Source organism: Oncorhynchus clarkii, chromosome 26 (genome assembly GCF_045791955.1).
Source record: "Oncorhynchus clarkii lewisi isolate Uvic-CL-2024 chromosome 26, UVic_Ocla_1.0, whole genome shotgun sequence".
In the NCBI taxonomy this organism is placed as follows: Eukaryota; Metazoa; Chordata; class Actinopteri; order Salmoniformes; family Salmonidae; genus Oncorhynchus; species Oncorhynchus clarkii.
Genome location: NC_092172.1, coordinates 6798199 through 6813025, shown reverse-complemented (window position 1 = coordinate 6813025; position 14827 = coordinate 6798199). Strand labels below are relative to the sequence as shown.

General features: G+C 41.2%; 2 protein-coding genes across 2 annotated transcripts; one reads left to right on the top strand and one right to left on the bottom strand.

The window, feature by feature from the left end:
* The first annotated feature begins 4866 nt into the window (after window positions 1-4866).
* On the top strand, window positions 4867-7479 carry LOC139384926 (ADP-ribosylation factor-like 14 effector protein). The gene is made up of 5 exons (XM_071129834.1): window positions 4867-5058; window positions 5225-5414; window positions 5514-5657; window positions 5862-5923; window positions 6160-7479. The coding sequence occupies exons 1-5, from the start codon at window positions 4988-4990 to the stop codon at window positions 6386-6388; spliced, it is 696 nt and encodes a 231-aa protein (XP_070985935.1). The 5' UTR covers window positions 4867-4987; the 3' UTR covers window positions 6389-7479.
* A 99-nt stretch (window positions 7480-7578) lies between these two features.
* LOC139384927 (follicle stimulating hormone subunit beta) lies at window positions 7579-12773 on the bottom strand. Its single transcript, XM_071129835.1, has 3 exons — window positions 12690-12773; window positions 9263-9484; window positions 7579-7886 (listed from the first exon to the last, which is right to left on the bottom strand). Exons 1-3 carry the CDS (start codon window positions 12771-12773, stop codon window positions 7659-7661), a joined length of 534 nt encoding a protein of 177 aa, XP_070985936.1. The 3' UTR covers window positions 7579-7658.
* Window positions 12774-14827: the final 2054 nt, after the last annotated feature.

Here is a 14827-nt window from a genome sequence, read left to right as displayed (position 1 = left end):
GATGAAAAAAAAGTTTGGTCATGTGGAATCGGTGAGGGTAACTAGAAGTGGTCAAGTGATAATTGTTTGTGTTTCTGTTGGGCAGAGGAAGAATGCGCTCGAAGTAAAACGAATGGGGGCAATAAAAGTGAATAGTTTCGTTCTCAAGAAAAGGGCACCAATGAAAGGAGTGATAACTGGGGTAGCAGTAGATATAAAAGTTGACCAGCTGAGGGCAAAGATTCCCGGTGTATGTGATGCTCGTCGTTTGATGCGACGCAGACAGGGTGGTGAGAGCGGGAAACAGAAGAGTCATTGTCTGTTCTTTTGAGTTTTGAAGTTGAGTCTTTGCCTGACAGTGAATAAAGGATATATAAAGGTATCCTGTACAAGCTTATGTGCCGAACACATTAAGATGTTACAGGTGTCAAGCTTATGGGCATGTGGCAGCAGTGTGTAGGAGGGAGGGTCCAAGGTCTGAGAAATGTGCAGAAGGGCAATTGTAATGGGAATTTTAGTGTTTGTGCTTTTCTTTATAACACGTTTCTGTATTCTATTCATATGCTGTTATAATAACCCATTTCTGTGTTCATGCAAGTGGCTGACTGTACAAATCACCCCTATCAGTGGCTGCAATTTGGCAGTACGCCCAGACCGTGTTTTGAAAACGAATGACGTTGTTTGAGAACAAACTAAAGATATCTCGGTTTCAAGGTCTCAGCTAAGAGAGGAGAAGCCTCGTGAGGTATTGGTCATGTTATGAAACAGTATTTGTCTGTTACATGAATTAAACAAAACGGTAATGATTCATTAGTTATGCTAAATCATGCAAATATAACTTGTCTGTGTATAGCCAAAATATAACACAACTGCTGGGTCAGCCCAGGAAGAGCTCCTGATTGATGTGTACTATGGTGCATTGAGTTGGTTGGAAGCTCTCCAGGGCGCTGACAATAAACAATGATTCATATAAGATTGACTTTGAGTGGCTCTGTGTAACACAATATCCAAGACACTATATAACTGGGTTTTGGCCGTATTTAATCGCTCTTTGCGTTTTATTTTATTTAACTAGACAAGTCAGTTAAGAACAAAGCTCTATGGGACTCCCAATCACAGCCGGTTGTGATATAGCCTGAAATCAAACCAGGGTCTGTAGTTGCTCCTCTAGCACTGAGATGCAGTGCTTTAGACTGCCGCGCCACTCGGGAGCCCCAATGATTAATATAGAAATAATTGGTATTGGTGGGAGACTATATAACTGTGTTTTGGCCTTATTTAATCACTCTTTGTTTTAAAATAGGATTAAATATATCTGATGCCTATGGAATTGACAATGGTATTCCTCAAGGTAGTGCTATCAGTCCTGTTTTGTTAAACATTTTGATTAATGATGTGTTTTCAAATGTAGGTAAGGGTATTGGGACTTGCCTATATGCTGGGGATGGAGCTATTTGGAAGAGGAGAAGGAATATCTCTCATGTGAACTTCTATTCAACAAGCGATTTTGGATGTTGAAAGATGGTCGATTAACTGGAGTTTTAAATTGTCGGTGGCGAAATCTTGCTGTATGTTCTTCTCAAACAAGAAAGTTGCTGATAATATACCGTTGTTTCTGCATGGACAGCCTATGGGGAGAGTTTTGAAGTACATGGTTCAATGAGCGATATAAACTCAAACTCAAAAAAAGAAACATCCCTTTTTCAGGACCCTGTCTTTCAAAGGTAATTTGTAAAACTCCAAATAGCTTCTCAGATCTTCACTGTAAAGGGTTTAAACACTGTTTCCCGTGCTTGTGCAATGAACCATAAACAATTAATGAACATGCATCTGTGGAATGACACTAACAGCTTACAGACGGTAGGCAATTAAGGTCACAGTTATGAAAACGTAGGACACTAAAGAGGCCTTTCTACTGACTCTGAAAAACATCAAAAGAAAGATGCCCAGGGTCCCTGCTCATCTGCTTGAACATGCCTTAGGCATGCTGCAAGGATGCATGAGGACTGCAGATTTGGCCAGGGCAATAAATTGCAATGTCCGTACTGTGAGACGCCTAAGACAGCGCTACAGGGAGACAGGATGGACAGCTGATCGTCCTTGCAGTGGCAGACCACGTGTAACAACACCTGCACAGGATCGGTACATCTGAACTTCACACCTGCGGGACAGGTAGAGGATGGCAACAACAACTGCCCGAGTTACACCAGGAACGCACAATCCCTCCATCAGTGCTCAGACTGTCCGCAATAGGCTGAGAGAGGCTGGACTGAGGGCTTGTAGGCCTGTTGTAAGGCAGGTCTTCACCAGACATCACCGGCAACAATGTCGGCAATGGGCACAAACCCACCGTCGCTGGACCAGACAGGACTGGCAAAAAGTGCTTTTGTCGCGGTTTTGTCTCACCAGGGGTGATGGTCGGATTCGCGTTTATCGTCGAAGGAATGAGCGTTACACCGAGGCCTGTACTCTGGAGCGGGATAGATTTTGAGGTGGAGGGTCCGTCATGGTCTGGGGCGGTGTGTCACAGCATCATCACACTGAGCTTGTTGTCATTGCAGGTAATCTCAATGCTGTGCGTTACAGAGAAGACATTCTCCTCCCTCATGTGGTACCCTTCCTGCAGGCTCATCCTGACATGACCCTCCAGCATGACAATGCCACCAGCCATACTGCTCGTTCTGTGCGTGATTTTCTGCAAGACAGGAATGTCAGTGTTCTGCCATGGCCAGTGAAGAGCCCGGATCTCAATCCCATTGAGCACTCACAGTAAGAACTGGCAAATCTGGTGCAGTCCATGAGGAGGAGATGCCCTGCAGTACTTAATGCAGCTGGTGGCCACACCAGATACTGACTTACTTTTGATTTTGACCCCCCTTTCTTCAGGGACACATTATTCAATTTCTGTTAGTCACATGTGTGTGGAATTTGTTCAGTTTATGTCTCAGTTGTTGAATATTGTTATGTTCATACAAATATATACACATGTTAAGTTTGCTGAAAATAATTACAGTTGACAGTGAGAGGGCTTTTCTTTTTTTGCTTAGTTTACATCGAAAGAGCATATCATAATTGTTCAAACAAAGTGTTAGAAGGTGGTGGATCTTATGCGTTCGGTCTCTGGTTATGAATGTTTTTTTTATTTTTTTTATGATTTATTATTATTTTTCACCTTTATTTAACCAGGTAGGCAAGTTGAGAACAAGTTCTCATTTACAATTGCGACCTGGCCAACAACACAGAGTTACACATGGAGTAAAACAAACATACAGTCAATAATACAGTATAAACAAGTCTATATACAATGTGAGCAAATGAGGTGAGATAAGGGAGGTAAAGACAAAAAAAAGGCCATGGTGGCGAAGTAAATACAATATAGCAAGTAAAACACTGGAATGGTAGATTTGCAGTCTAAGAATGTGAAAAGTAGAAATAGAAATAATGGGGTGCAAAGGAGAAAAATAAATAAATATGGTTACTCCAAGATCCTGTTGTTGATCTAACCTTGGTAGAGAAAAGGAAAGATTAGCCAGAAGCCAGTCATATAGTGACACTGGTTGACAATTACATTGGTAAAAGTTTTTATGCATTTTTAGCACTTTTTACAGATGCATCCATTGACCCAAATAGTGAGTCGCACAGGAGCTATCGTTTACTTTCCTGAATTTGATGTGCAGATATGTAGAAGACTAACAGAGAACTGTCAGTATACTCAGTTGAATTGTTGGTGATAGTAGTTGCCCTCCAGTGGGTGGAGGACATACAACCTGTCAGAATTATAGTGGGCTCAGATTCCCTTTGTTTATTGAATAGTTTATCATCTGGAAAATCTAATAGGAGTGACCAACTATTGGAGGTATTAAGGTTATAATGCAGAATTGAGAGGCTGTGTGTAGATGTGAGATTCTGCTGGGTCCCAGCCCATTCGGGTGTGGAATGGAATTAAATTGTAGACCAGTTAGCCAAAAGAGCTTTAAAACAAGATATAATTGATATTAATGTTCCACTCGTTAGAGGTGAGGTGAAATGTAAGATCAGAGCCATTTTGATAGATGTGTGGCAGAGGAGATGGGACTCTGAGCCAAAGGGCCGTCATTTACAGTATATGTCCTCCAAAGGAAGGTCGGTGGACCAAGATTCATAGGTCAGACTAGGGAGGAAGAGGGGGTGTTTTCTTCATTCCACCTAGGACATTGTACATTGAACTCGTCATTACAGCTGGTTGGCAAGCATGTGAATGGTTTGTGTGTGTATGGAGTGTATGGTCGATGAAATGGTGGAGCATGTGTTGTAATATTGTTGTATGTTAAAATCAAATCTAATTTTATTGGTCACATACACATGGTTAGCAGATGTTATTGCGAGTGTAGTGAAATGCTTGTGCGTCTAGTTCTGACAGTGCAGCAATAACTAACATGTAATCTAACAATTCCACAACTACCTAATACACACAAATCTAAGTAATGGAATATTAATATACACATATAAATATATCGATGAGCAATGGCAGAGCGGCATAGGCAAAATGCAATAGATGATATTATATACATAAGAGATGAGTAATGCAAGATATGTAAATTGCTCGTGATCCATTTATTTAAGTGGCCAATGATTTCAAGTCTGAATGTAGGCAGTTTGTCCGTAATGTGTATGCAGAGGAACAGAGATGGAAAGATTGAAGTGAAGAGTCATTGAGGATGGTGGGGTGTGAAAGGGATTTTGGTGATGTAGGAGGGTGTATTGGAAGTTAGTAGGGCTAATTTTTTATTTTCTCAGAAGTACTGAGTTCGGTAAAAGGATTTAGAAATGTGGAGCTAATCTTGTAAACCGTGATTTACGACACACTCCAGCACAGTAGGTGGCGGCATGCACCTTTAACTTTTGTTTGCAGACCGCAATTTTATCATCGAAGAAGAACCAACATGCGTTGGACTGGAAGCTGTGCTTCGGATAGTTTATATTGCTAATAAATAAATTGACATCAGACCGCTCAAGCACGAGGTTCATCATGCCTGTCACCTGTGCAGTAAACGGCTGCACCAACAAGTTTATCAAAGGGTCAGAAATACGATTTTACAGGTAAGGAGTAAAGGACTTCAAGCTAACGTTGGCTAAGTCGTTCTTCAAATGTTGTTGTCAGCTAGCCCCTATTGAGTTGGCAAGCTAGCTACATTTGGTGTGTTTATGCGTACGCAAGAGAATGCATGCTTGTGTTAAGCAGTGTTTCTTGTCCTATTCTTCTCAGGTTCCCCATCAGTAAGCCTCAGCTTGCCAACCAATGGGTACAAAGTTTGGGGATGAAAAACTTCATCCCTACACCTAACACTTGCCTCTGCTCAGAACATTTTAACCCAGATTGTTTCCGAGACTACAATGGCAAACAGTTTCTTAGGGAAGATGCCGTGCCCACCATTTTCGGTGCTGATTCATCGAAGGTAATGTATGGTTTCATAGTTGCTCAACCCAGTTTAGCCTACTGTCTTAGTTCTTGTAGTCTAGCTGAATACAAAACAATGTTTAAAAAAATATTGCAGCCTGAATTACGAAAAAGGGGTATGATGACCAAGGACACAAATGCGGCTAACCGCTTCGGTGCACCGTCAGACCGGGAGAGGGCTAAGACGCTGGAGAAGAGCAAGGTCAAGGAGAAACGACATAGTACCCGGGATACTGGCAAGGTGTGTCAATTTTTGTTATTTTTTTAATCACCTCTCACAGATGGGTGTCGCCCCTCTAAATGAATGTTAGTGTAAATCCTGTTGCAGAGTATAGCAAGTTTTGGTGAATTTTTGCACAGTTAAGTGCTGTTTTTCAGAGTCTTTTGTTTTCACCCCTTGTTTCATCTATCAACATTCACTCAGAGTTCTTTTTTGTTTTTGCAGGGAAGAGGTGATGGCAAAAAACGAGGTGGAGGACGAGGAGGAATCTCCTCCAACACTGACCGGTAAGAGTGGAAACATGTTTCCAGAATCCATGCTTGCTTGTTTTCATTATTGCATTTCAAATGGTTGCCTTTTTTACTGGAGAGACTAGTCAGCAAAAATGTGTATCTATGAGAAGGTTAACCAGCAGAAAGCAGTGTCATTCCGTAAATGATGCACACCCAAGTAAGCAAGATGCAGACGATAGTCTGATACAGGCGGCAGGTCAGACGTTCCCATTGTTTTTGTGTATTTGCAGACCGACTATTGGTGCGAAGAGCAAAGTGTATGACAACAAAGGCCGCCTGCTCTCCTGTGGCAAGGACATGTGTGACTGCCTGGACGCGGACTGCATGGGCTGCTTCTACCCCTGCCCCGAGTGTAGCTCCCGCAGGTGTGGTGTGGAGTGCCGCTGTGACCGCAAGTGGCTCTACGAGCAGGTTGAGGTGGAGGGGGGAGAGATCATCCGCAACAAGTACGCTGGCTAGTCTCCCCTACCCTTAGGCTTTGAACTATGACTGTTCTGTTATTTTTCTCATTTTTGTTTCCTGTAGAAAAAGAAGGGACCGAATAAGAAATGGTCTGAAGTTGCCAACTTGATTTGATTAAGTATCTTTTATCACAAGATGTATCAAGTGTAAATGAATAAGAAATAATACTCCCACAATGGTTTCAACCAAGTGTGCAAGTGTTATAAACATTGCATATGTAGTTTAGTTCCTGTACCCGAGAGGATCAATTCAAGAAAGTGTGTGCGCATACACTTTGCCGGTACCTCGCTACGAGAACTCGTGTAAGGAAAAAGAGGTATATGACTGCGATTTGTTTCCACCTTTTTCGAATGTATGCATGCCTGAAGAATTTTCCATGTTTCATTTTCTGCCTTTCCTCATTATGGTTTTTGCAATTCTCCACTTGTTTCGATTAGTGATTACATATGTTCTTTGTGCCCACAGCTGTCAATTACATTGGTCTTAATTCATATAAAAAAAAAATGTGAGTGTCCAGATTCCAAAAGTTTATAATAATTATCGGCGATGACTGGTGGCTTCTTCAGTATCGTGTGTGGTTTTGCAACAGTTTCCTAGAAATGTCCACAAGGTGTTAAGCGGTCAAAACAAGTGCTGCTGCTTTACCACAGATAATCTCCATTACAGGATGTTCTGTGCAATTTCAAAATTATTTTCTGTGACCTATTAGGTATATTTTTGGGTAGTGATAAATGACCCATAGTCACAGTTGTGAAGTACAACTTAAGTAGTTTATTTGGTTATCTGTACTTTTTATATTTTTGACTACTTTTACTTCACTACATTCCGAAAGAGAATAATGTACTTTTTACTCCATACATTTCCCTGACACCCAAAAGTACTTGTTACATTTTTAATGCTTAACAGGATAGGAAAGTAGTCTAATTCACACATACTTATGAAGAGAACATCCCTGGTCTAATTCACACTTATCAAGAGAACATCCCTTCTGCCTGATCTGGTGGACTCACTAAGGACATGCTTCATTGGTAAATTATATCTTGTTGGACCCTGCCCCTGGATATCTGTAAATAAACAAGTGAGTGCGGTCTGGTTTGTTTAATTATTTATACTTTAACTTTTCATATTTAAGTATATTCTAAAAGCAAATACTTTTAGACTTACTCAAAGTAGTGTTTTATTGCACATCTACAATGGAAACGATACCATAGACTAGTCAAACCGTTGCTAAACAAACTGTGGCTGCTGCAACAGCCTAACTACAGTATTACATTTCTAGTGGGTTTACTATGCAGCTGGGTGTTGCCATGCTTATGCGATCACAGTCTGTGTTGTCCGTCTTGCATTTGATGCAATCGCAGCTCTTGGCAACGGGTATGAAGAGGGGGTTGACCCCGGATGGACAGCCTTCCAGGTAGACCTTCTCGTAGGACCACTCCTTGAAGTTACACACCCCCTGGGAGCGAGGCAGCCATGTGCTCTGATAGTTCAGGTCCTGACAAAAACAGGTAAATTGACATCATCATAACACTGGCCTGCTCCCAGATATGTTGTAATGTATAGTCAACTCATGGCATGACAATAACCATAGGGCTTGGCAAGACAACTCAAACCGATCTGGGATTTGGCTAATGGAAACCATATTTTTTAATTATTGCATGATTCATAGTGTTACTCTTCTGGTGCCAATGTGATCTACACAGAACAAAAATAGAAATGCAACATGTAAAGTGTTGGTCCCATGTTTCATGAGCTGAAATAAAAAAAATCCCAGAAATGTTCCATATGCACAAAAAGCCTATTTCTCTCAAATGTTATGCACAAATTAGTTTACATCCCTTTTAGTAAGCATTTCTCCTTTGCCAATATAATCCATCCACCTGAAAGGTGTGGCATGTCAAGAAACAGATTAAACAGAATGGTCATTACACAGGTGCACCTTGTGCTGGGGGCACCAAAAGGCACATTTAAAATGTGCAGTTTTGTCACAAAACAATTCCACAGATGTCTTAAGTTTTGAAGGAGACTGACTGGAGCTAGCTAAATTGGAGGAATGTTGCCAGAGAACTGAATGTTAATTTATCTTTTAGAGTATGTCCAACCGGCCTCACAACCCTAGACCATGTGTAACCACACCAGCCCAGGACCTCCACATCTGACTTCTTCACCTGCGGGATCGTCTGGGAGGAAAAACTAATTATGATTGGCTGGACCTTGCTCCCCAGTGGGTGGGCCTGAACCCTACCCAAGCATGTGAAATCCATAGATTAGGTGCTATTGCATTTTTTTTCAATTGACTGATTCCCTTATATGAACTGTAACTCAGTAAAATCTTAGAAATTGTTGCATGTTGTGTTAAATTTTTGTTCAGCATATATCAAAGGGCTGCTGATGCAACCTGGTGCAAAGTCAAATAGTAGAATTAATGATTTAGCTCAATTAGCACATACTCCTAGTCAATTAAATTAAACAGCAGAAAATGTAGCATGGCTGCACTACAATATATTACACAACAGCTCACATGCAACAGAATATATATTTTTTGTTATTTATTTAACTAGGCAAGTAAGTTAAGAACAAGTTCTACAATGATACAGCCTGGATTCGAACCAGGGGCTATAGTGACGCCTCTTGCACTGAGATACAGTGTCTTAGACCAATGCGCCACTTGAGACCAAAAATATATTTAACTCAATGTAATGAAAAACAATTGTACAGGGGTGTGTTCATCAGGGCACTTTGTGCATCAGAAAATAAAAATGTGTTTCCTATTGGCCAGGTAGGCCCTCCCTGTTTCAGTCAGTCTTGTCCAGTTTGGTACCTAATAAACACACAACCCTAAATAAGTACTGTCTATCCCGATTTAGCTACCGTCGTTTCGCACAGGCCGGCGCAGGTGGTGACGGTGATGCTTCCGTGACAGTCCTCTCTCTCCATGGTGATGGTCATGTTGTTTAGTCGGCAGCCATACCTGCAGTCTGTCCCCGCCCTCACTGGTGTCACCCACAGCGTTGCCATGACGACCAGCTGCAGCGTCTTTAAGTGGGTGCAGTACATAATGCTTCCACAAGGAGAACAGGTCCCTTCAGGAATCTGCGACACAGCAGGGAAACACATGCTGATCAGACCCCTCGCACACGTGCGTCCATGTCCACCAACACCTGAGGCGTTCAGGATACGCAGGTTGAACTATCAAAACAAACTGCACCAACTATATTAATTTGGGGACATGTTGAAAAGCATAAAAAATGTATGGCAATTTAGCTAGCTTGCTGTTGCTATCTAATTTGTCATGGGATGTTATTTTACCTGAAATGCACAAGGTCCTCTACTCTAACAATTATTCCACAGATTAATTATCCTCCTTCAGGCTTCTTCTTCTTTGGACTTTATATGGCAGTTGGCAACCAACTTTAAGGTACATTACTACCAACAACTAGACTGGAGTGTGAACCTCAGTTCATCTTTCAATCACCCACATGTGTATATGCTCCTAAAAAACCAATGAGGAGATGGGAGAGGCGGGACTTGCAGCGTGTCAAGCAGAATAGAACCAAGTTCTATTTTAGCGCCTGGCTACGCAGACGTGCACGGGCAGTGTGGGTGTAATGATTGAATATCATGTATGTATATATTTATTTTGCAACACCCGCGCATGCGACACGAGCGGTGTGGTAAGCATGTTACCAATGAGTAGATGGGAGAGGCAGGACTTGCAGCACATCAAGCATCACAAATGGAACCAAGTTCTATTTTAGAGCCTGGCTATGCAGACACGCTCAAGCAGTGTGGGTGCAATGATTGAATAACATGTATGTGTACATTTATTTTGTAACGCGAGCGGTGTGGTCAGCATGTTACCAATGTGCCATCTCCTTGGTTTTTAGGAGCATATACACACGTGGGTGATTGAAAGATGAACTGAGGTCCACAGTCCAGTCCCAAGACAAATTAGCTAGCAAAGGCAAGCTAGCTAGCTAAATTGCCATAAATACTTAATGCTTTTCAACCTGTCCCCAAATTAATATAGTTGGTTCAGAGTTCGTTTTGATATTTCAACCTGCGTGTCCTGATCGCGTCTGGTGTGGGTGGACAAAATCAACATGCTTGCGATGGTGCATGTGCTAGCGCTCTGATCGGCATGTTACATTCTGACCACACCGCTCTCAGCATAAGCGCAAGCGTTACAAAATAAATTTACACCGATGTTATTCAATGATTGCACACACACACACTGCTCGGGCGTGTCTGCATAGCCAGGGACTAAAATAGAACTTGGTTCTATTTGTGACGCTTGACGCGCTGCAAGTCCCGCCTCTCCTACCTCTAAAGTCCGAAGAAGCCTGAAGGAGGAGAGATTTCTAGAAACAAACTTGGTTTACCCTTTTATCTGTGGATTAATTGTCGGAGTAGAGGACCTTGTGCATTTCTGGTAAAATAATAACCCAATGTTCATATCCCAGGACAAATTAGCTAGCAACAGCACGCTAGCTAGCTAAATAGACATACATGTTTAATGCTTTTCGACATGTCCCCAAATTAATATAGTTGGGTCAGAGTTCGTTTTGATATTTCAACCTGCATGTCCTGATTACGTCTGGTGTGGGTGGACAAAATCAACATGCGTGCGATGTAGCACGTAGACACTCATGATTGGTCTGGTCAGCATGTCAGGTCACACTTTAAACAAAGTATATCTTATAAGGCCTTCAGACTCCCTTTATAAGGCCACCCCAAATCATTAAGGAAATGTAATCCTATATGAAGGGTGGCATATAGGGTTATGTGTGCCACATTTGCCAAAGCACCAGACAAAGTACCTCACCCGTTGTATCATTTCTATTATATGATACATTTTATTTATTCATTTATAACCTGAATATGATTATGGCCATAATGTCAGGTTTCCTTACTGAGATTTTCTCAGACCACATAACATCCCCTCTTGGTCTCCCAATTGACTTTTTATCTACCATTTCAATCAGGGATTCACAACTACTCAGAGGACATTGCTCCTGAGTGGTGCAGTGGTCTAAGGCAATGCATCTCAGTGCAAGACGGGTCACTACAGTCCCTGGTTCTTATCCAAGCTGTATCACAGCCGGCCGTGATTTGGAGTCCCATAGAAACGGCGCACAATTGGCCCAGCGTCGTCTGGTGTAGGCCATCATTGTAAATAAGAATTTGTTCTTAACTGACTTGCCTAGTTAAATAAAGGTTCAATGTAAAAAAAAAATGAAATAAAAATATTTAAATTGCTGTGGGTCTGTTAAAGATGTTTGTCAGAGATAATGCCGTCAAAATCTGAGATATACTGAAATCACCTAAAGAATACAGATGAGTCATTTTCTATTTGGTCACCAGCCAAAACCAATAGTAGATTTGGGAGGAAAAAGATAGCATGCCGTTGGAAGCTACTTCGCTCATTGGGAAAGAGAATAGATGTTGTTCTACATCAACATAGCCCTCTTAGACCTTTGTGGCCAGGATGAATGGAATGAGCTTAAGGCTATTGTTACTCTGCCATGGACAAGATAAGATCGTCTATAAAACTTCATTTGATGTAATTTAATGCGGGCATCCAGGGGAGGGAAGAAGGGAGGACAAATGTATCACCAAAATGATGTTGAATTAGATTGCATTAAATGTTCAGATTAAACCGTCAATTAGTTTATCAAATGATCTGTAACGCCCTAAAATGATGTGCTAGACTGAGTCTTTTGAAATGAGGAAAAATGTATTGTTATTATTGTAGTATTGTGTTATTGCATTAGAAACAGCTACAGCCCGGGTACCAAAGTCAATTAGAAGGTGAAAAGGGGAGACAATTAAGAGATGACATTACATCAGAATCTTAGTTTGAATATCAAATCTCATGAAAGCCTTTCAACTTTTCAACAATAGTGACAATTTAACATTCACGCAATTTAAAACCCATTCGAATTCAAATGAGCATTGCAACCTCAATTTGTCAATGGTCGTTCTCCCATATTTTTCTTCTACTCAGATTAGTCACGTTGAAAAGATCTCAGTAAGTGATGAAAATATTTGCCAACTATTCCAGGTGCATACTGTCTTTGAACCCTTCCAGATCAAGTCCTTCCTCTCTCCACAACCTGCATCATCTATTTTGAGCATGACAAATACAAACATTACAGTCAAACATAAAGATCCAGGGAAAAACACGCACGCCATTCAGATACACACACACACACACACGAAGGAATTACATTTACAGGCAGAGGTAGTCAATGAGATCAGCCGTGTACACAGAAGTCTGCAAAGTCAACATGCTCACCTGTTGGCTTCTCCCTTTTGATTTAGTGACGAAGGAGGGTTGCCCCAGCTCTTTTATCCTCTCTGCACCTATAAATATTATCATACGGGTATTGCTCCATCTTTGACTGCTTTCATCCGACAAGGACCTTTCTTAAACCTTGCACGGGGGTGGACTCAAATCTCTTAAGCTCCGTTGCCTTGGAATAGTGAGGTTTTTCCTACCTGTCTGTCTATGTGTAAATATAGTGGTTTAGCTCCTTTGGTACGCGGATAGGCTCAGGTCTGTAACTCAAGGTCAATACACCCACACAAGGGGAGCAAACTCGTGTATTTAGAATATCTGTATCAAAACACAAGGCAGAATGGCTTAAATGGATCAGCAATGTGTGTGCTCCCATTAGAACCAACATGTAACACTGCCAATGCATGGAAAAACCCATATAACGCCTGCATGTTCAATTCTGTAGGTGCCTGTCAGCCCCCTCTCAGAAAGAGGACAGCAGGCCAAATCTTCAGTGTCATTTCAAAGACTCGGACAGTGTTGTCCGCACTATAGATATTCCTTGGATACATTGATATGTAACAGAGATGGTTGTGTGACTACACTTGTAGAAGTCCCGGGTTCAAACTCTGTCGGTCACAAATACAGTGATTGACCAATGCCTCCAATGGTTGACAATAACACTTCTGGTCTATTTGACCAATGCCTATGAAAGCACTTGGTTGACAATCCCATTCTGTGGTGCATCATCATTATTGCATTCCCCTCTGAACCATTGGCTCCCTTTATAAGTTCCCAATGCATAAGATGGGTAAATCAAGGCATATCTCTAAGGAATCTTATTTGTCATAGGATATTTTTCACGAGAAAGTGCAATAATCTGACTAAGCCATTCTTTAGTTAATTATTAATCCTTTGCTAGGGGAATATGCTTAGTGAGGGACTCTAGTATTTTATGATTTCTGACACCTTCACCAACCATGCTCACACAAGGTGAACCCGGTGGTAGGGAAAGTACCCAATTGTTCTCCTTATAAGTCAGTGAGTTGGACCATTTTTCTGTCCTGCCAAGCATTCAAAATGTAATGAGTACTTTTGGGTATCAGGGAAAATGTATGGAGTAAAACTTACATTATTTTGGAATATAGTGAAGTAAAAGTTGTAAAAAATATGAGTAAAGTACATATACCAGAAATAACTACTTAAGTAGTACTTTAAAGTACTTTTACTAAAGTGCTTTACACCACTGGATGGACAAAACTAAGAAGGGTGGTGGCTAGTGTCTGTAGGTCTGCTGATGGACAGGAACTAAACAATAAGTTAACCATATTGTTAACCAGATTGTCAAATAAATTGTTTCCAAAATGTACACTTTGCACTGGTGCAAAGAGATATGGAGCTTATGTTGCCAATGAAGCAATGGTAGGGAAAGTTAGCCATGTCCCTAGCTGGCCAGGCTGTGGCTGCATTCAGTAAAGTCAGTCCTGGAGGTCAACATGAAAACGCACCACAGCCTAATAACAGTAACCGTTTGGGCAGCAGCCATGGTTTGTACAGACAGTTCCTTGGACTTCAATGTATAGTTTCTGCTCTGACATGCACTGTCAACTATGGGACCTTATATAGACAGGTGTGTTTCTTTCTAAATAATGTCCAAACAATTTAATTGCCGTAGGTGGAGTCCAATCAAGTTTTAGTGACTGTTATGGAAATTCTACACAGGGACACTCGAAGTCAATCTTAAATTATCCTTGTTTATTAACACTTACAGTGCCTTGCGAAAGTATTTGGCCCCCTTGAACTTTGCGACCTTTTGCCCAATTTTTCAGTTTTTGATTTGTTAAAAAAGTTTGAAATATCCAATAAATGTCGTTCCACTTCATGATTGTGTCCCACTTGTTGTTGATTCTTCACAAAAAAATACAGTTTTATATCTTTATGTTTGAAGCCTGAAATGTGGCAAAAGGTTGCAAAGTTCAAGGGGGCCGAATACTTTCGCAAGGCACTGTAACTGGAGAAGTCACAGTCAAACTTAGATGCTTAAAGTACTGGTCTGAAGTGACACACAGACAAGTTATATTTGCATGATTCTGGGCATATTGCCAAATTGCTGATACTGATAGTGAGGATTCGTTCAATCAGTCACTTGTATGAAC